Source organism: Scardinius erythrophthalmus (genome assembly GCF_964197995.2).
Source record: "Scardinius erythrophthalmus genome assembly, chromosome: 20".
NCBI classification, from domain to species: Eukaryota; Metazoa; Chordata; class Actinopteri; order Cypriniformes; family Leuciscidae; genus Scardinius; species Scardinius erythrophthalmus.
Genome location: NC_138240.1, coordinates 18656824 through 18679203, shown reverse-complemented (window position 1 = coordinate 18679203; position 22380 = coordinate 18656824). Strand labels below are relative to the sequence as shown.

The 22380-nt window shown below is 35.8% G+C and overlaps 1 protein-coding gene across 1 annotated transcript in view; it reads left to right on the top strand.

The window, feature by feature from the left end:
* The window catches only part of ipo11 (importin 11), a 172617-nt gene that overhangs the window by 5793 nt on the left and 144444 nt on the right, over positions 1 to 22380 (top strand). The window contains exons 2-5 of the mRNA XM_081349379.1: positions 2541 to 2687; positions 11602 to 11702; positions 17108 to 17180; positions 20986 to 21189. Of these exons, the coding sequence (XP_081205505.1) occupies positions 2550 to 2687; positions 11602 to 11702; positions 17108 to 17180; positions 20986 to 21189 (516 nt within the window). The 5' untranslated portion in view covers positions 2541 to 2549. The remainder of the gene's footprint in view (positions 1 to 2540; positions 2688 to 11601; positions 11703 to 17107; positions 17181 to 20985; positions 21190 to 22380) is intronic.

Sequence of the window (22380 nt, the reverse complement as noted above, 5' to 3'; positions counted from 1 at the left end):
TACAGATAAACAACCATAGACATAATATACATAGACGCCCTATTGGCCGCTGGATCGTACGTCAACGGCGCCGCCATACTGCGGAGGGCAACTTTCCCATACCTCTCATAACGAGAATTGAGAAAAATGCCTATTTCTTGTGCTGCTTGGGGCTTTACAAATCGCCACACAATTGAAAACAGGTCTCAGGGAATTACCTTTCACAAGCAAAACTGAAAATTTGTTTCTGGTTGCATTTCATTTACTATTTTTATTTTCAGAGGAGAAAGGCCGCGAAATTTAAAAATACTACTGTTATTGTGTCACGAAATGTAGTTTTAAGAGTTTTTCAGTCGACAATGTAGTTGTTTAAAGCTCAAATCTGTGGTTTATTTATAAAGATAGCGCCTTTTTAAAAATGTTATCTGACGGTTTCGGAGTTGATCCAGCGATCACCGCGGGCGCTCAGCGCTCATGTACCCCGCCGAGAACAGCCTTGCCTCGGCTATAGTGCTTCTGAGTTCTGACGTTTGTCGCTGTCAGTCTAGTGAGAATAATTCGTCTTGTGTTTATCTAACGGGCGATCTTTGGTTTCATTAATCTATAATTTGTTCCTTGGCAGATTGTTTTGGCTGAGGGCAAAGTGAAGTTTCATAACTTTATATATTTAGGCTATTTAACTTTAACAGTGTAGCCTGCTGTATGTTTGACTGGATCGTTTACTTTATTTCTTGACTTGTATAGCTTCTTATACCTTTTAAAAACTGAAATTTAACAAAAAGAGACAGGGTTGCGTCGTTTTATTTTATATAGCCTATGTAATAATATTTTAAAATGTATAAATTTACATTATTTATTATTGTTATTATAATAATATACCACTTGCGATTATCAATCTATTATAGTTATGCTGTTAAATTATTTTACTATTCATTGTAACTATTTAACTTATTCTTTTTTATTGTCTATATTCTGTAATTGATATTTCATATTCTATTGCTATTATTATAGTATTATACATAAACTATGCTATTATCAATATATTATTATTATTATTATTATTATTATATTAGTACTTATGATATTATATAATTATACTTTTCATTACTATTTTATTTACTGTATACTGTTTGTTTATTTTATTGACTAAACTATTTACTATTAGCCTACCTCTCACTTTATCTAATTTACTATTTGCATTGCACTGTAGTTGTACCATATCATATGTATTACCATAAAGGATCCATCAGTTATCTTTGTTATTGCTAAAATCAGGTCAATGACAGAATATGCTTTTCCCACAATAAGAAAACTTTATTTAATTTAATGTGAAAATTAAATTATATCTCAGTATGGGGGTGTTCACAATTCTTATCCAAGAATGAAAAGCTAAATACATGACAAGCCAGAGCTTTGGCCATTCCTTATTAAAAAAAAATATATATATATAAGTCTATCTATCGAGAGTTTAACTAACTACAGATGGAACTTTTTTGTACACCACATACAAACCACCGAAATCGGTTGATAAATGTATTTTTTTTTTTTTGTTTTTTATACAGAAAAACCGCAGCTCAGCAGTTTACTTGCATTGATTACAGCGCAGTCTTGCCCTCCACAAAATGGCGGACGCGTTGACGTATCGCAGCAACGTTCCAAAGCGGCCAATAGGGCGTCTATGTATTTATTATGTCTATGTAAACAACAATGCCTTGGACTACCAACCTGAAGCTGCTGCCGCGATTTACACTATTGGAAGATAATATCTAATATAGGATATGTATATAGTTCATTCCTGCTTCATTTTTTACTCTCTGAATTATATATAAAAAAATATTTTATTTATTAATAAATTTCACTGTACATAGTCTAAAGTATGAAAGAAATGTATGTACAGTTTTAGAATTGACACAACATCATTAAACACAACAATACGCCATCGCATTCACGAGTCTCCTATGATTAAAGGCGACACTTCCGGTTTTCTTCCCACCGGAGCCTCGCTTTCGATTTCAAAATAACGGCTGCGTGAAATCAGCGTATAGAAGTACTTCTGTACTCTTTGACCGCATTCTACATTAGAATTCAACCAAGCCATGTAATAAAAGGCGATAACTGACAAACTGACACGGTTTATCTGTGAAGATATGAGACCGATCAACATCACGCATTGGCGATCCATAAGACTGTGTAATGTCGTAAATATTAATAATAGGATACATGTGAGCATTTAAAATTCGAATATTATTCGAATATTGAATAAAATAAGGAATGGAATTCGAATAGTATTATAGAGGAAGATTGACAGCCCAATATATATATATATATATATATATATATATATATATATATATATATATATATAAAATTATATGATAACTCATCGTTGCTAAAAGTGCAGGCTGTAGTTAATGTGTGGTCGCGAGTAAACTGCTATTATTCTAAGTATTTCATAAAAGCAAAGGACTCTGGTGGGTAGCATTGTTAACGTAGGCTTTTCAAGAATCCAGTCTAATAAGATGATAAATGAGCCGTATCGTGTGCTCTGTTTGTGTTTGCAGCTTTACCTAATGGACATCCAGAGCGGCAGCACGGTGGTGCTGCAGGTTTTGACCCAGGCCACCAGTCAGGACACAGCTGTGCTCAAGCCTGCAGAGGAGCAGCTTCGCCAATGGGAGACCCAGCCTGGCTTCTACTCAGTGCTGCTGGTGAGAATCTGCTCAGTTTAGGGGCACGATGCAACAAAATAACTGTCTGAATGTACACTGGGAAAAAAGTGTGTTGGACTTACATGTTTTTATTGTGTACATCAGTCCAACATGAGTCAATTAAATGATACCAACCAACCAAACATAATTTGTTGACTTAATTTCAACATCGCGGAAAGAGGTCATTTTAAAGTGACTCAAATTGGTATCAAAGTGATTTTATATGTTTCCCTGACAGGATTAATTCATTCATTATCATATTTTTTTGTTAAATGACTGATTTATAAGATTGTACTAGCTAACAATAGCACATATTAGCATGCTAAGTGCTAAACATTAAACGCTCCTTGAGAAAAGTAGTAATGACATGCGCTGTGTCATTCCACAGCCGAAGCAAATGCTCCACTCTTTTCCACAGTGAAAAACAACATTTTGTAATATAAACAGTGTAATATAAATGGTGTAATATAAACGTTGCTAACAATTCCAATATAATTGAACATAAACATTATTAAACACTATAATGTCTCCGCCTTTTCTCATCTTGCTCAAAAACGCATAAAATAACACTTAATTTCAACGTTCATCTCTCCTCAATAAGTCTAAAGCAAATCATGCTGGGAACTAACAGTTTTATTTCCGATGGTTCACATTCACCCTAAATAATTGAATTTAGTAGAATGCACATTTTAGAGAATTACATTCATCGAAAGCAAAGAAATCAATTTTAGAAGAGAGACGCAATTTTGTTGCGTAGATCGCAAATAATAAGATTGAGTAGATACAATATATTTTCCTATTTTCTTTTTTTTATTAAGTTTGTAGTTCAATGTTTTATGAGGCTTTTTCCTTCTTATTTCTGTGATGCATTTAAACTGTGGCTGGTGGTATGCCCAAATCCAATTTCTTGGTCATTTTAAATCAAGCAAAGCTTCTTTGCATATTAATTAAAACTGATGTGCTGCTACAGATCTAAGTATATTGACTGTTTGACATTGATTTCAAATGTGGCTTATCCAGTCAGATGTATAATAATGATTTACTTTGAATCTTTTATCAAATTCAAGTGTTGCATGATGTGAAGATTTTGTCCAAAATTCCAAATAAAAAATAAATAGATCAAATTAAATGAATTTTTTTTTAAAGTAAAGTCACTCAATTGTTTATGATATTGGTCATATTATCACTCTCCCCTAGAGCTAGACTCCACCTTCTGTTTTAACCCGCCTCATGTTTTCACTGAGGTTAGAATAATGTGGCCATTCCTATTGTGCAGTAACTTTTTTGAATATGTGTGTGTGTGTAAATATTTTAGGGCTGTCACGATTCCTTGATTAAATAAGAGTACTTGATTTTTTAAAAAGTCCTAGATTGCAATTTACCTATGAGTAACCGGCAAAATACCAGAAGTGGCGCATTTCACAGATAAGAATCCATGAACCGCATTATCAAACTGTGGTCTAAGGCTGTACGATGTATTAAAACCATTTGAAAACAATTCTATAGCATAGTGCAATTGTGAATTCACAAAGGCTGCAATTCAATTAAATAAATATATGCCCTGTGGGTTTTAAAATTTACATGTGTGTAGATTACGTGCATCTCCTTTCACAGTGAATGCTGCTCCACATGAACTGTTATCATTTACATGCGTGGAGCATCTCAAACTCAATCTCTGAATATGCTGTGAGTTTGGGTCGCTTAAAACGTTCATCTGTGAACGCAATGTGTGCCATTTCATCAAATTTGTAAGGAAAATCATTTATAAACCTACACCAACAGAGTAGAATACATCAATATGTTTGTTAATATGCAAACTGTTTCCCTCGCTCTGAGTTTGCATGTTTTGATGTCCACATATTCTTCTTCAAGAAATTACATCGTAAAGAAGTGGCCAAATACTGTATTAAAGATTAAGTGAATATTTAAACTAAATGTTGTATGGCTAATATTAAATGAGGATTTAATCTGCTGTAAAGTGTGACGCCAGGCTGTTGGCGCCCTCTGTAGGCATTTGTTATAATACAATGTACACAAGTTAATTGTTTATGTGTATTATTTTATGTATTTTAACAGTGTTGTTCTATAAAACCATATGATTACTTGCTTTTAATACTTTATTATTATTACCTTATTGTTATTCTATATGTATTTTAAGTAATTTTAAAGGCTATTGTTCACTTAGGTCTATTTTCATTAAAAAAAAAAAAAAAAAAAAATCTGATTAATCGTCAAAATACAGATTACTCAATTACATAAATAATCATTAGTGACAGCCCTAATATATATGTTGTCTCAGGTACTTAAACTTGCCTGACAGTATTAACTATTGCTTAACTTAACATTAACATCAGTTATTTTTGTTTTTTAAACCGTCTTTTAAAAGTTTTGTTCTGCAGATTTCAGTGATTTTAAACACACAAGTTGGGAAATAAATGAGGCAAACTAAAGAATACCACAGAACATCACATAATTTGTCAAATACATTTATACTACTTATTGATGTTTGTTGTTTTCCTGCCAAAATTATGTCATTAATGTACTAGATGTTGCCAATTATTATAAATATGCAAAAATATTAAAAACTATTTTTAGAAAAATAAAATGAATGATTAAAGTAAAGAAGAAATAAAAAACATGGAATATTTCTTAGTAAATTATTTTATTATTAAAAGTAAAAAAAGTTAAAAGTTTTTTTTTTTTTTTACTTCAATATGAAAATAAAACTACCGAACTACCTTAAAAATCAAGTTTAATATTTTATCCTATATGATAAGACTTGGTCGCTGAGCCGTGACATTGAGGAAGATTTTGTTGGAGGCTGTTCTGTGCTGTGAGTCTGCACTGAGGGGTGATGGTGATCCACCTGATCTATGGGCCGACGTCCACACCAGATGGCCATTAGCTGCCATGACTCATTTTGCATTTCATGCCATGCCACTGTTTTATTTACAAAATAAAAAATTAAGCTTTTTAAAGCAATGAAGTATGCAACAGTTCTTAAGGGATGTCAAGGGCTGCCAGTGATGACAAACCAAACAACAGTGTTCTAAGTGGTCCAGGAGGGCATTGATTCTGCATACTGAACCCAAATAATTTTCATAATAATATGCAGTTCATGCAATTTTTTTTTTTTCCATCCTCTGCACTGGCACATGGGCTAATTTATTTAAAATGTGCAATTAATATTTTACACTTCATACTGGTTGTAGATGAATTAGTAATGACCTTTGAGCTGCACAGAGGTTAAAGGCTTCTGAATGCAGGGGGAATAATTCTGTTACATGTCATGGCCTATCTCCTTACAAACAGCCTGAGTTGTTGTTCTTATCTTTAGAGGTGAACACGTCCAGTTTTATGTAAATATGGCTACATTTCAGATGCTGAACAAAGGCAGATTTAAACCTCTTTTATTGTGTTGACAGTGGAGACCGTGCTGTCCTGTTTTTTTGGTTTGAGCTTTAGTTGGGAGGAGCAGCAGAAGGGTGATTCAGGACTAAGGTCTATACCAGTAAATGAAATTTCACCGCATTCTTGATATGATAATCACCATTCACGTTTCTCGTTTAAAGTTGCCATGAATGGTTTCCATAAACCAATTTTTATGTACATTTTGGGGTATCGCGTAAAAAAAAAGCGGAATGGAAACGGCAAGATGCACATAAAAAATGTATTCACTCAATTGAGGCTGATACATTTTTTTAATCCGATAAGAAGGCGTACATAAACTACGATGGAAACACATCGACTGAATAAATCCCTCAATGCGCACCAAAAAACTTGCGTGACTTTGCCTCAACAGTGGATGTGATTGGATGACTGGACTAACCAGCGGACTAATTTCAGTGCACAGCATCTCAAATGTTGGTTTGATCATTCTGAAATGTCTGAGCCAAAGTCTGTCATTAAAATGATTTGTGGTATAATGACCTCCCAGAAGCATCTCACACGAATGCGTTACTAAAACACCAGGCGATAATTTTTTTTATATCAGTCGATATCGATAATTATCACGATAAAAGTCAAATCTTTATTTCTTTCAAGTTTAAAGGCAGATTTTTGCTCCTAAGTGTAAGTTGTAGAAAACAGAGTGTTAACTGTGGTTTTAAACTACTCTTTATTGTCAGAGCATATCAGGACAAACACTTGCCAAACAGGAGAACATTTCACAAATCTGAGGTAGAACGTTCAATTTGTCACTTTTCCTTAACAAAATATATATATTTTTTGGACAATTTCTTAGTTTCTGCATGTGCTTTTTTTTTTTTTGGGTAAAATGTAATATTCTGTCTGTTTGACCTTTATTAAACTTAACCATTGGTCATCCAGTATCATGCATTAGATCATGACAGCCACAGATGAAACCAGGCATACCCTGTAGCACCTCACTATCATGGCAAAATGTAACTTTGTGGTTTCTATGGTATTTGTATAAAAAACAGTAGCCTAAATACATTATTAAATACTGTAATTATATTCCATTAGTACTTTAATACATTGTCTACATTAATAATATAATACAATTCAATATGTATAGTATATCCCACGTTTCATGGTGCAGTTAATATTACAGTAAATCCATGGTGGGAATTTGTAGACGGAAAAGCCTTCTGACTGTATCGTTGCGCACAGTGTTTCTCCTGTTTGTCAGCGCTATTTCATCTGCCTTTAAACTGGTTTAAATCACTGAGCCATTTTTGTTTCTCGCTGAATTCAAGCGCTTCTCACTGGATTTCGTGACCGAGACCGATCAGAGTAACCGATCGGTTAGACCGATCGGCCCCAGTGAGCTCACGCTGCCGTTTGGACTTTGAGCCGAGCGGATAAATGGTCCGAGTGGCGCGCGGTTCAAATGAGTTTCGTTCCGCTTTTGGCGCATAAACATTATCGAACATTTATCGACCTCTTGATATCGTTTTATCGTGAAAAATTATATCGCGATAATTATCGTCATCGTTTTATCACCCAGCCCTAGCCCAGTCATAACCCTTCATTTTCCAGTGATTTCTTCTGAGCTTTTCTCTTTTGTATTGTGTCTCATTTCTATTTCTGCAGTCTTTCTTAAAATTTCCCTCTTGCTCGTTCTCTCTCCTCCGTCATACGCCCCCTAATGCTGATTGGCTATACACGTTTGTTGTTGTTTGTTCGTGTGTCGGTCTGACTAACTTCCAAACAGCGTTTTTTTCAAATACCGCTTGTAATACAATATAAAATAACTTGCATATAATCTTCACTGTGTAAATGAAATAGATTAAAGGTCCCGTTGCATGCGATTCCATGTTTCAAACTTTAGTTAGTGTGTAATGTTGCTGTTAGAGCATAAATAATATCTGTAAAATTATAAAGCTCAAAGTTCAATGCCAAGCGAGATATTTTATTTAACAGAAGTTGACTACAAAAAACGGCTCGATTGGACTACACCCCTCTACATCCTGCATTAGTGACATCACCAGAACCGTTTCTTGACTAACCTCCGCCCACAGGAATGCTCCCTCAACTCTACTGGCTACTTGCGCACTTCTTATAACTTAGCCTACTGTGTTTACTCAGCTCTTACGGTGATTTTCTGAAGTAAAACTGACGCTTCATCTTTTGTGTGATGTACAATAAACTTTATTTAACTCATCAGTACATGTTTGATCATCATTCAGACAGCAGACTTGTAGGCTATTAATAAATAATGGATACATAGCCTACAAGCAGATGACAAATACGTTATAATAACCGTAATTAAACTACTAAACCATACCTGTTTCATCTCTATACAGCACTCTGACTCTGTAGGCATTATTGTCCGACTCGAAATGAACGCCGTTACTGAGAGTTTCTGATATTATCATCATTCCGTGAGATGAATTTTTCCTGACAGACTGAGCACGAGCTCATGAAGCTCCGCCCCCTGTGTCGTCCAGCAGCACCTCATTTGCATTTAAAGGGCACACACTGAAACGGCTCGTTTTTCTGAGCCCCAAAAAATGTCAATTTAAACATGCTGTAAAAAATGATCTGTTGGGTATTTTGAGCTCAAACTTCACATACACACTCTGGGGACATCAGAGACTTATTTTACATCTTGTGAAAAGGGGCATAGAACGGGACCTTTAATCATTATTAAAGTTACAAAAACTATTCAGTCAAGAGCAGTAATTTCCTTGTCTTTTGTTGGTTGATTAACATTAAAAACCGCAGACAGCAGGAATATTAAGCAGCTGTCACTTTAAGACATAATGCACTGATCCAGAGTTCTCTTTCGTTGAGTTCTGTCTTCTTGCGCTTAATTGGCAAGGCTTAAATGAGTTTAGTTTAAACACAGAAAGCAATGTGTACTGTTTAGGTCTCACGTGCTATCAACACCCGGGTGATGACGATATAAATGACTGGTGATATTAGCATACGACACTCGCATCGAACTAAGTTTAGAGGAAGCCAGAATTTATATCAGTTGACAGAAACATACATTAGCCTAATTCTTTTTTACACAAACCATGTTATAGATGCAAATGCATTGTCAGATTTTTGGCGAACCGCGGTGCAAGTGCATGTCGATCCATGGGTGGAGAATGGTACGATCCGTTTTTTATTTTACAGAGAAACTTTACACCCCTATTTATGATATCAATGCTAAGCTAGTAGTCTAAGCTGATAGTTTGCTAATTGAAAACACAAAAAAAGAGAAATATTTCATTTGAATGTAACGTTCACTAATTTTATGTGATAAATAATGTAAAAGACATGGGTATATTTTTGTGATTAAGAATAAATGTGCTGTAAAGTGATTTTTCTCTAATTTCTAATCATAAACTGAATAAAGTATAAATAGAACGGTACCCATAAAAACGATCCAAATGGAAAAAGGATCTTGCACAACATGGTATTGTTACTTACACTTAGTCCAAAAATATATGGTGAAATATATCTTGTGGAAATAGGTCAAATAGAATAAAAGAGACATTTTATTTCTAGGATTACGATTCAAAATTTCAAGTGCCTCTTTGACCCAGTGGTGGTGCTTTGGGTTTGAAAGTCCAACTCTAAAATTCATCCTGCATTGATCATTAGGCCGTCTTAATTTCTAAATTGAGTTGCCGTTATGAATTTGTGGGTGCAAACTGAGAGTAGAGATTGCAAAATAGTAGGCTCTGTTTATCAGACTTTGGAAAAAATAAAAAATAATTCTTCTACATGGCCTAAGGGCAGTTTCATACTTTTGACGTCCCTATTCAGGTCCAAAAAACAAATCTTCAGGATTTGCAGAAATCTGCTCTTGTGCCGTGTATGACTCGTCTCTCTCTTTCAGAGAATGAAGTGTCTGTGGACCCTCAGGCTCGGCCAGTACAACCACTCTCGTCCCCTGAGGGGGGCTCAGTATGACCCCTGTAGTCATACACCACTGGCTATGGTTGTATAGATGTCCTCTCAAATCCTTTAAGCCCTCAAATTTGGCACAGACTTCTTCGTTGGTGAGGTTTAGCATGAAATAGGATTGCAAAGGAACGGAACCCAATCCTACGTATCAGCAGAGTTTTTCCTTCAACGACTTCTGCAGGTGTCAACTTCGACTGCAGTGCTATAAGAATGTCTGTCACGTCCCATCAGCCTCTCTTATCTGTTTGTGTTTGAGCCAACCTGCTGTCACTCGGTCTGTCACCCAAAGAAATAAGCCCCATTCGTATGGATTCGCGTTTAGCTTATTTGTCTACCCAAATGGTGCTTTCAGTGACCTTGAGGTGAATTACTCGGAGGCGGCGAGTCAATTTTTCAGAGTCATGTTTATTTGTCAGCTGTCTATTGATATGATATTCACCTGTCACATTTTGAAAGCAATAAGCATTCTTTTGCATCACAGTGTCATGTAATTTGGCGCTTGTTTTTTTAAATGCAACAGACTTCTTCCTCACGGTTATCCTCTATGAATTATTGCACTATGCTCATCGTCTTATGGACTCTAATCTGGCTGAGTGGAATGAGCCCCGGTCTCTGAGCAGTCGAGCATTGAGGCTTTGGGTTATGGTGGCCCTGCGTCAGAGCCTGGCGGAGCTGATCCCTCTTGATCACAGCTGCTACTACATATTTATCAATGAGAATTAGCTCTCCGTGGCCTGCTTCTCGCTGCCCGCGCTCTTGTTCCGGACATGGCATGCTGGATTAAATCCCGAATCTCACTCTACAGTGAAATAGCCTTTAATTATTCAGTGTTGGACTTTAGCCTCACTAACCTAACTTGCCTCACCTCACCTCAGGAAATGCTAAATACACAGTTTTTTCAAATTGTCGTGGGTTTTTTTTAAAGGTAAAGTGTGTATTTTCTGTGTCACTGGAGGCACCAAATGAAAGTAAAAAAAAAAATGACTTTATAAAAAATTTGTTAAAAAAAAGAACATTCTGCCAAATTTATTAATAGACCATGGCTGTGGCAAAACATATACTTATATTGACATATAATCATATGTTCGCATATAATCATATATTGTGCTTTTTTTTCTCACAAAAATCTGTTGATAATTGTAATGATTTGTACTTGCACTGCCAACATATTAGCACAAATGTAGTTTTATATTAACTAGAAATATTTATATTGTTTCTTTGCCGAATTGTTTATTATATTTACATGTGTGTGTTTGTGTATATATACACTAAATTTTGGGGCCAGTTTATTTATTTATTTTTTGGAAAGAAATTAACACTTTTAATCAGAAAGGATGCATTCAATTGATGAAAGATTATTTAATTTCAAATGAATGCAGCTTCGGTGTGAGCATAAATGACTTGCCCCAAATGTTAGAATAATTTTGGCCTGTTGTCAGTTACAGAATAAAGCATGACAATTCAAACTTTTCACTTCATCCCAAAGTTTTTTTTTTTATTGTTTTTGGGTTTATAGGTCTAATATCTCTTTCTCTTTGATCTTGCTCAGAGCATCTTCAATAATCACTTGCTGGACGTCAATGTGAGATGGCTAGCTGTCCTTTATTTCAAGAACGGTATTGATCGCTACTGGAGAAGAGTCGCACCCCAGTAAGTACATCTGATTCTTCATCACCATTTCTAGACTTTTCTATCAAGGCTGTTACTTTAACTGAGAGATGAGCGTGATGTTATTTTCAGAGATGTCTTCATCGCCCAAATAGAACCATTATCACATTTACGTCAAAGCAGCCCAGCAATATCCAAACTAATAAATGGCCATTAAGTACATCACTGTAAAATTACATTGAGCGCTTTTATTACAATGATTTCTCTCATAACTAATTTAGTGATAGCTAGAACTGCACTGATTAAAATCCAGGTTCCTTTCAAAATTATTCATTTGAAATGCATTTTGTTTTGTATATGAACAACTAGTGGTGACTAAGCCTTCATACTAGTCATATTCATTTAGCAGAACAGCATTTTGTTCTGATGTCGTAGGTTTTGGTTGTTATTTGAAAATTTGGTCTTAATTTATTCTGAAGCAATATTTTCAGTGTTTTATCAGCTTTTACATTCTTAAATCTGCATTTAAAAAAAAATATATTTACCCAAGGGTGTTATTTACCTTTATAAAGGCCAATTTTTTAAACTTTATTAAATGTATGCTAATGTCAAATACTTACATTTGATCTATAAATTCAAATTCAAATTCGGTACAACTTGTAATATACCGTATATTGTTATTATTCTAAACTTTTCATTAACTTTGGTATGCTGTTCATCAAATGAACTGTAATTGACTGCTTTTTCTGCAGAAAGCTGATCTCTAGTAGGGATGTACTCGAATACTCAGATGTGACAGTGGCGATCGTTCATGAAAACGATGATCGCTGTGACTAAAAAATATATAATTTTTTTTTCTGATTGGTTTTTGTGACATTTTGGGTGGTTCCTGATGTCTGATTGGTTAAGGTTTGGACAGCATGCAATCCAGACTGGCGAAATAAAGTGAAACTATGGATTTGAAAGTTCTCAGTGATCCCCTGGAATCGTCATCTTTTTTTCAATAGGCCTACATTTTAATCAAAATCGTTTCTCGCCATAGCTTTGAAAACATGCAGGGATTTCTGGAATCATCATCAAGTAGAAAATACAGTTAACTGGAAGTTGTGCAGCACCAATCTGCCATATAAATAACATTATAATGAGAACACTATAGAATGTTGTGAATTCTTTATGCTATCGTTGCCTGTGCTTCAGCACGTTGTTACGAGAAGAGTGCATCCACAATGGGAGTAACACTTTCTGGCAAGCTCTTAACTAGTTCAAGTTTGCATTTGTGTCTTTTTGTATCTAGGATATCTGATTAAACTCATATAGGATGTGTCATATAGAACAGGCTTCAGTTTACTGTTGTACATTGACTCTTCAGTTTCATCTCATGCAGCTGCTATTCCTTTTAGAGTTTAGAGTTTAATCTAAATTATTCAACCCCCATTGCAAATCACGTTTATTGATGCAATTTACAGACTTTCAGCTGTTTGCAATGAACAAATAAAACAAAAGTAATTGACATAACTCAACACAACAATTGGTTGAAGTGGTTTCCCCAAATTTAACTGAACTTTTATTCAGTTTTAACTTTCAAAATTATTCAACCCCCTGAATAGAATCCCTCACAACAGCCCAAATCTGCAAAACAGGTGTCTCAAGCACACCTGATGCAACTAATCAAGGGCTTCATTAGTTGCACCATGTGTGCTTGAGCTAGAACACACGAAAGACAAAATAATGGTCCAAAACAGTTAAGATGATATCATCACCCTTCACAAACAAGGAACATGATTAAAAAAAAGATAGCGAAGGCACTAAATGTTCCTAGAGACAACGTTGGAAGAATAGTTCATATGTTCCAAGTTAAAGGAACAGTGGTTACACTACCTGGACAGGGCAGAAAAAGGAAGCTATCAATGGCTGCAACCAGATTTCTGAGAAGGCAGATTCAGAAAAACCATTGAGTGACTGCAAACGACCTGCAGCAAGACTTGGTGGCAACAGGCACTGAGGTTTCAGCTTGCACGTTAAGGCATGTACTTTTTGCATTGCGGTCTCCAAGATGTACACCTCTTCTGACCCAAAAGCACAAGAAAAGTCAGATCCAATTAGCTCAAAATCATACAAATAAGCCACAGAAGTTTTGGGAAGAAGTTTTCATCCATCCTATGGACCAGCGGTATGTCTGGAGGAAGAATAATTAAGCATATGCTGAAAAGAACAATCTGTCTACAGTTAAGCATGGTGAGGCTCGGTGATGTTCTGGGGCTGATTTGCATCCTCTGGCACAGCTGTAGATGTTTCTTTTTAAAAACTCTCATTATTGATAATCTAGCAGTTATTTTTCTAGTCATATTTTCTTATTTTGATAGACATATTTGCATGTCATATTTTTATTTGTCAATTCTAATTTTCGTAAGCGCGTAAAAAAAAAAAAAACCTACACGCCCACTCCTACACAAGCCCCGACGCCGAGTACTCATACATCTTTTTTAGATCAATCAATCAAAATCAGATGATTTCTGTCAAAGAGCTAGGTGTGGCTCACCAGCAACCGCTGTTCTAGCCTATAACTTGATGTGTTGCCAGAGGATTGCATTAAAATTTTCCGATTGGCTAACATCCGCGGGCAGTGTTTGGATTTTTTTTTGGTTTGTGTTTACTGAGCCTGGGGCGATGTGCTGTAGAAAGTGTTGTTTCTTAGGACTCCTATTTCAGTGATTTCTGTCAGATAGTAGGAACGTTGTGAATGTTCATGGTCCTGCAAAAATTCTGCTTGCAGCATTTGTAAAAGTTAAATTTGTATGGTATTATTAATGTGTTATGTGTAAAGTAGGGCTCGTTATTGCTATAACTACCTCACGATATTATAGACGTCATGATACAACAATATTATTGTAACTATTGTACACAAATGCATAACGATCGATGCATTGCAATTGTAATTGGATCATAATTGAAATGTGAGAGAACTGTTTCAGTCTCTCATACTATTTGTTCCAATTATTGGAAATTATATGCTTGAATGCATTAAAAAAAAACATTAATAAAAGGACCTGAAGTATCGATGCAGTATTGTGAGAAATAGAATTACAATGTAAGATTGTATCAGACAGCACAGTCCCAGTATCAAGTGTCCAGCATAACTGCAGCTCTTTAAAACCTGTGTGTGGTTGCTCTGTCTTTTTGTCCTCCGGCCTTCAGAGGTGACAGACCAGCTGATTCAGATTAGAATACTTACTTTAGTGCTTCTGTCACCTGTGGCCTCCAGTGAACATCTAATTCATTTTAGGCTGTTGCCCTGCTGTAATTCACTAACTCTTCAGTCAGATTCTGGTTAGTGAGTGAACCGCTGGAGATTTCCACTCAGCTGAACAAAAGTGCTCAGTCCTCAAAGGTGCACTAGGTTTAAAGGGTGGGATTTATTTTCTCTCAGACATCTTAGAACAATCTGTTCTGGTGTTTTAATGCTATTGTCGCTGCACTGAATTTTAAATGGAAAAACATGAGTTCATAAAATATTGAAGTTTTTTTTAATGCAAGTTCAGGGTCTTTAAGATTTTTGCATGTTTTTTAAAAGTTTCTTATGCTCACCAAGGTTGCATTTATTTAATTAAATATTAGAGTAAAAACAGTACAGTTGTGAAATATTATGATTTAAAATTATTTTTACTTTTTGACTATGTTTTAAAATGTAATTTATGCCTGTGATTTTCAGCATCGTTACTCCGGTCTTGACACATGATCCTTTAGAAATCATTCTTAGTTGAAAAGAACAGCATTTAATTGAAATAGAAATATTTTGTAACATTACAAATGTGTTTATTGTCACGTTTGAACAATTTAATGAGTCTTTGAGTAAAGGCCTGATTTACTAAATGGGGCAAATTAGCATGGGAGCGCAACTTAAAAAAAGCGCAGATGGGAGTGGAAAGTTCTGCGGGTGATTTACTGACAACGCTCAAATTAAGAACGCAGAAGATCATTTTCATAATGACCATCGCAATCCACCAAGATCGGCACATCTGGTTTACAACATGCTTTTTTGGGGGCGTTAAATAATGGTGCAAATTCCAGTACATTGACTAGCGCAAACAGTAAATCACCTTGCATGATTAATTTAAATACTCTCCTCCCATAAATTTTGTCTGAAAGGAAAACTCCCACAAATGCATATGCAATAAGGTCAGCCGCAAAAATAACCTTGTCCATGCCTTCTCAGGGCTAAGTTTTTACTGCGTGTCCTAAATCCTAACAGTAGTTTTTTAATGCCAAAAGAGGGTTTGCGCTGGCGCAAGCTGTTAGTAAATCTGTCCCTAAAACTATTAATATACAGGTGCTGGTCATAAAATTAGAATATCATCAAAAAGTTGATTTATTTCAAGAATTTAACAGGTGAAACTAATACAGTATATAGACTCATTACATGCAAAGTGAGATATTTCAAGCCTTTATTTGTTATAATTTTGATGATTATGGCTTACAGCTTATGTAACCCACGAAATCAAAATCTCAGAAAATTAGAATATTACATGAAATCACACAGTAATTACACAGTGATACCATGGTCATTGAACCAGGTTTTGGTTATTTTGGCAGTGTGGGCAGTTGCAAATCCTGCTGGAAAATGAAGTCAGCATCTCCATAAAGCTTGTCTGCTGAAGGAAGCATGAAGTGCTCTGAAAATGTCCTGGTAGACGGCTGCGTTGAGTGGACAGCACAGTGGACCAACACCAGCCGATGACATGGCTCCCCAAACCAACACAGACTGTGGAAACTTCACACTGGACTTCAAGCATCTTGGATTGTGTGCCTCTCCATTCTTCCTCCAGACTCTGGGACCTTGGTTTCCAAATTAGATGCAAAATTTGCTCTCATCAGAAAAGAGGACTTTGGTCCACTGTGCTTTATTAAATCCAGAGTCAACGCAGTCGTCTACCAGGACATTTTCAGAGCACTTCATGCTTCCTTCATTTTCCAGCAGGATTTGCACCTGCCCACACTGCCAAAAAAAAACAAAACCTGGTTCAATGACCATGGTATCACTGTGTAATTACTGTGTGATTTCATGCAATATTCTAATTTTCTGGGATTTTGATTTTTTGGATTTCATAAGCTGTAAGCCATAATCATCAAAATTATAACAAATAAAGGCTTGAAATATCTCACTTTGCATGTAATGAGTCTATATAATATATTAGTTTCACCTGTTAAGTAGAATTCTTGAAATAAATCAACTTTTTGATGATATTATAATTTTATGACCAGCACCTGTATCTTAATATATTAATATCATACTGTATCAAATGCGATGAGATTCATACATTTTTAAATGTGGTAGAGGTGTTCAAATACTTTTTGGGGCCACTGTTTTGCTCTGTTTCAGAGACAATAGATTCAGTATCGACAACTTCGTTTCTTCCTCTCACACTCTCTACTTCTCTCTTTTTCTTCAGTGCTCTCTCAGAAGAAGAGAAGTCAACCCTCCGTGCAGGCCTCATCACTAATTTTAATGAGCCGGTCAACCAGGTTAGTTCACGCACGCACACACACACACACACACACACACACACACACACACACACACACACACACACACACACACACACACACAGACAATTTCTTGTACATCTATCTTTATGAGGACATTCATTGACACAATGCAGTCTCTAGCCACTTACCCTAACCTTACCCATCACAGCTAAGTGCCTAGCTCGAACCCTTACCCTAAACCTACCCTTAACCTAATTATAACCTTATCCCTAAAACCAAGTCTTGACCCTCAAACATTACTCTCTTTGTCCTCACTCCAATGGTCTAAAACTGAAACGGGTCCTCACAAAGATAGTTGTACAAACACGCACGCACGCACGCACACACACACACACACACACACACACACACACACACACGAAGAGAAATGCAGTTCATTCCCTGACCATATGTTCTACCTGTCCTGTTTATGATCAGTCGACCATTAAAATGAACTACCAGTCATGATTCAGTACCATTAAACTCTTCTGTTTAGTGGAGTGGAGTCTGATCTGTGATTCTAGTGAAAGATCAATGGGCTTGGAGTCAAAAAGCACTTAAAGTCTGTGCTGTAATGTGTTGTTGAGCAATGCAGAAGACATTGATTTTTTTGGGCAGTTTTACATATTGCATTAATTCAACCCTTAAGTTTGAATAAAGCCTGAATCATTATAAGAAAAGTCATTATAAGAAAAGTCATTATAATAAAGTGGAGTGACATCCATGGATTTGATTCAACATCTGCTCTTCTTTTAATATCTTTGCCCATTTCATATTTAGATACAGTTTTAACTAATAACTCTTGTGGTAATGGATAATGTAAGTTAAGGAGAATGTAATATTTTGATTATTTGTTGATGTTGATTTCGAGGCAATGTGGAGGATAGCACAGTCAATTATATTGACAAGTTAAAAATAGATAAACGCATCGTTTAAACATGAATTTATCAGAATATTTTTCTCATTTGCTACGTATTTTTTTTTACTGCATTTATTTATGTATTTTGTAGGGTTTTTTATTTATGGGTTGGTATTGGACACTGTTTAGTTTATTACTGGCTAATGACTGTGCTCAATTCTTGTTGTGGAGTAACGTCACATGCACATTCAAATTAATTGTAGGCTTAAAAGTGCTTTCTTATTATAGACCATGGCTGACACTGCACAAATATCTAGAGACTTTAGTGAATGAAGATGATGTAGTACACAAACACTGCCTTGTTATTTCCAAATTGGATGACGAAGTGGAAACAAAATGTGAAAATACAAATGTAAATACATTTATAGAAGCATGTTTCCACCAGGTAATAAAAACAAAAAAAAGGTAATTGTGACTTTTTAATCTCTCTTTTCAATTCTGACTTACTATTTACTCGCTATTGCCAGTTTGCAAGCGATTCTTACTTTTTTCTCAGAATTGTGAGATATAAACTTCCAAGTTTATATTTCGCAATTCTGAGAAAATAGTCAGCTGATAATTGTGAACAATTGCAATAATGTTGTTTTTTCATACATTCATTCATTTATTTTATCTGTTTTTTTATTCGGTAGCTGAACTGGTAGTAGGGCACACCATCAACACCAAGGTCATGGGTTTAATAACCAGGAAACACACATAATAGTGAAATGTATGCATTAAATGCATTGTAAGTTACTTTGAAAAGAGGTGTATGCCAAATGCATATTTGTAAAGGAGAATTTATTTTGATATGTACAGAGTGTGCCAGTATTTATTCCTATTACCAAACAGATCACTATTAGGGCTGCACGTTTTCAAGTTTTTCATTAACCGTTAACCGAAGCCCTTAGCGGTTAATACTCGGTTAACCATATGTGCGCGCCGCAACCCCGAGATAGGCGTAATTTGCGGGTGGGACATGTCCCCACCACTATTTTCTAAGGTCGATATTGTCCCCAGCACTTTTGAAACATCTTGCGGCACGAATACCAATAAATAAACAAAACATCTCCAGTTAACTAGCAGAGCATTCATTTCGTTCGTTTTTTTTTTTTTTTGGCGATCTAGCGCTGAAATATTTTGTTTTTTAAATCAAGTGATCAAAGTGCTCGTTGCCGCTGCGATCGAGAAGGGTCTTGTAAAACGTGCTGAGGTATTATTAATTCGTGGCCACGAAACAATTCACCTGAATATTCACCAATTCACATACAAAAAAAGGAATAAAAAGCTGTACGAGAATAGTCGGCCTTCACTGAAGAGCTATCTTCACAGGTAAGAAAAACAGTTTAATAATTATTATTAATTCGTGGCCACGAAATAATTCACCTGAATATTCACCAATTCACAAAAAATAGGTCTTTAGCATTCACTAATTAAAACTATAAAACTGTTTTTGCTACGTTGTAATTCTTAAATCAAAATGAGGGAGGGAATTAGTTCAACGTGTCCACGATTTATTAAAACAAGGGAACAAATAAGTCGTCGTAACAACTAATTATTTAGATCAGTGGACAGGGCGCATAAGAACAAACAGTGAGAGAGCCCCGGCCGCGCGCGCGCTCTCACCGCCTTCAAACAACACGAGCGCTGCATTGCTCTCTCTCCCTCGCGCATATCAACACAATAGTAAAAGGTCGGAAGACCGATTGTGTTTTATAGATTAGTAGTTTGTTCATATAAAGTGTTTGATTAGCAAGTACATGTTTAGGAAATGCATAATACAAATTGTATGGGTTAATGTAACGGTAAACGGACTCAGCGGGTAAAACTGTGGTGATGAAACTGCGCATGCGCGGGGTAAAACTGCTGTGGTAAAGCTCTGCAGACAGATGTTATTGTGCTGCGATCAGTGGCGCGGATACTATGTTTGTTTCTGGCTCGTGCACAGCCTTCACTCTCGGACGCGCGCTTTCTTTGCCTGCTTCATATTAGAAAACTGGTCTAGCGGTCTCTGGTGGTGCAAAAATGTATTACAACTAAATTCAATGCACGCCATTGACGCCACTTAACCGAGCAAAATGTTTCACTCGGTTACGCAATTTTTAACGGTTAATCGGTTAATCGGTTAACCATGGACACCCCTAATCACTATAATGGAACATTATAAACATTTTGGAACTTTGGTCTAATTTGCAAGTATAATCTTGGTTAGAACATTGCTGTGTAATTTGTATTGAGTGTGAGATAATCAGAACAGATTACTGTTTTGCCAAAAACATACACAAAACAAAATACACACACGAAAACAATTGTGCATCACACACACAGTTTTTTTTCATAGTTTCTGCCACAGTAACCATTGGTTACCCATCTCATCCAGAATTCAGTATTTTGGGCCTACAAATCATTATTTATGAAACATTATTATTATTAATTAGATTCATGACAATTTAGGACATTGAGGTGGCTGCACCACTTCCAGTTATCCAGTGGGTGATGAATGTTTTTTTTTTTAGCAAACAATTCTAAAATGTGTACATTTGCCCTAATTCCCCCTCAGTAGTGAATATTTGGTTAAATGTAAATATGGTGTAAGAATTATAAGTCGTCTCCTTCATTTCAGCCATCATTTCAAAGAGGTTTGATTGCTTAAATTGCTGCTTTAATGGTGGTAACACTTCTGCATTTATGGATATTGGATTCATTAATTTAATTAAAATGCTTCATTTAAATCTCATAACCGTTTGAGACATGTTTGAAAGGGCTAAATGCCCACAGGATGTGAGGACTGTTACTTCAGTAGTCATTCATTTCACATTTTAAAGAATATTGATATATTCACACCGGCAACTGTGATTGAAATCTGTCCTTGAATTCCCTTTTAAAGTTGCTTTTGTATTGCAGATCGCCACCCAGATAGCAGTGCTGATCGCTAAAGTGGCACGCCTGGACTGTCCTCGGCAGTGGCCCGAGCTGATCCCTATTCTGCTGGAGTCTGTGAAGATTCAGGACAGTCTTCAGCAGCACAGAGCCCTGCTCACATTCTATCACGTCACCAAGACTCTGGCCTCCAAACGCCTCGCCACCGATAGGAGACTCTTCCAGGATGTGAGTAGAGCCCTCATGCTCCTTACCTTCATCTGTGTTATTTTCTGCGCAACCTTTTTTCTTAGAATTATACCTGCTGGTCAAGGTTGTTATGGGTCGCTTTTTCTTTTCTTTGTGTAAGGGGATAATTTTCAGTGAAATATTGATTAATTTTTAAATTAGTTTACTATGTAAGAAGAAAGAGACCACAGAGTGATGCAAGAGAAATTAAACTAGTATTATGTAGGTAATTGGTTGTTTTGGACAATGGTCAAATGCGATTGACAAATCAAAATAAAATATTTCTTAGAGCGCCGCAGAAATTTTAAAACGTAACCCAAAAAGGAAATGAATTTAATGTTAAATCATCATGGAAATTCCCAAAGTTAATATATGACTCCAAAACCAGCTCTAAAATGTGCTTTTAAGTGAAATTAAATTCTCGTCCAGTAATCACAACTGGAAAAATGAATGAAAATTAATTTGTTAAAATGTTTGGGAAGCGTGTTACTCTTATGGTTCCTAAATAATGTTGTTATAAAAAGGGTCCTATTATGCCCTTTTTCAAATTCTTGATTTTGTTTTTGGGGTCTACTAGAATAGGTTTTCATGGTTAAATGTTCAAAAATCACATTATTTTTCACATATATTTCATTATCGCAGCACCTCTCTTCCATGTCTGTCAGTAACGCTCTGTTTAGTTCCGGTCTCTATGAAGCCCCTCCTTCTGAAATGCGCAATGTGCTCTGATTGGTCGGCTGGACCAGTGTGTTGTGATTGGTCAACTGCTTCGAACGTGTTTTGGAAATGTCATGCCCTTACCATAACTGTGAGTTTCAACACACTATGAACGCAACTCAACCAGGCATCAGCCTTTTTTTTTGCTCATGGCTTTGGTGGGAGTAATTATAAATAAGGAATTTTGTGTATGTTCTCGGGAAAAAGCTCAAGACTACGACATTTCAGGGAGTTCATAGACCTGAGATATAGAATAACTCTCTTTGGAGTAGACTTTTTGTTTTGTAACTTTGCAGATATTTTTCATGCTCAAACAACATTACACACTAAAGAAATATACATTAATAACATTATTATCACTTTTCATATTTATTGTTATTATTATTATTAATAACAACAACAGTAATAATTTGTTTTTTTACTATTGTAGGGACGCACCGATATGAACATTTTGTCCGATACATAAATGATAAT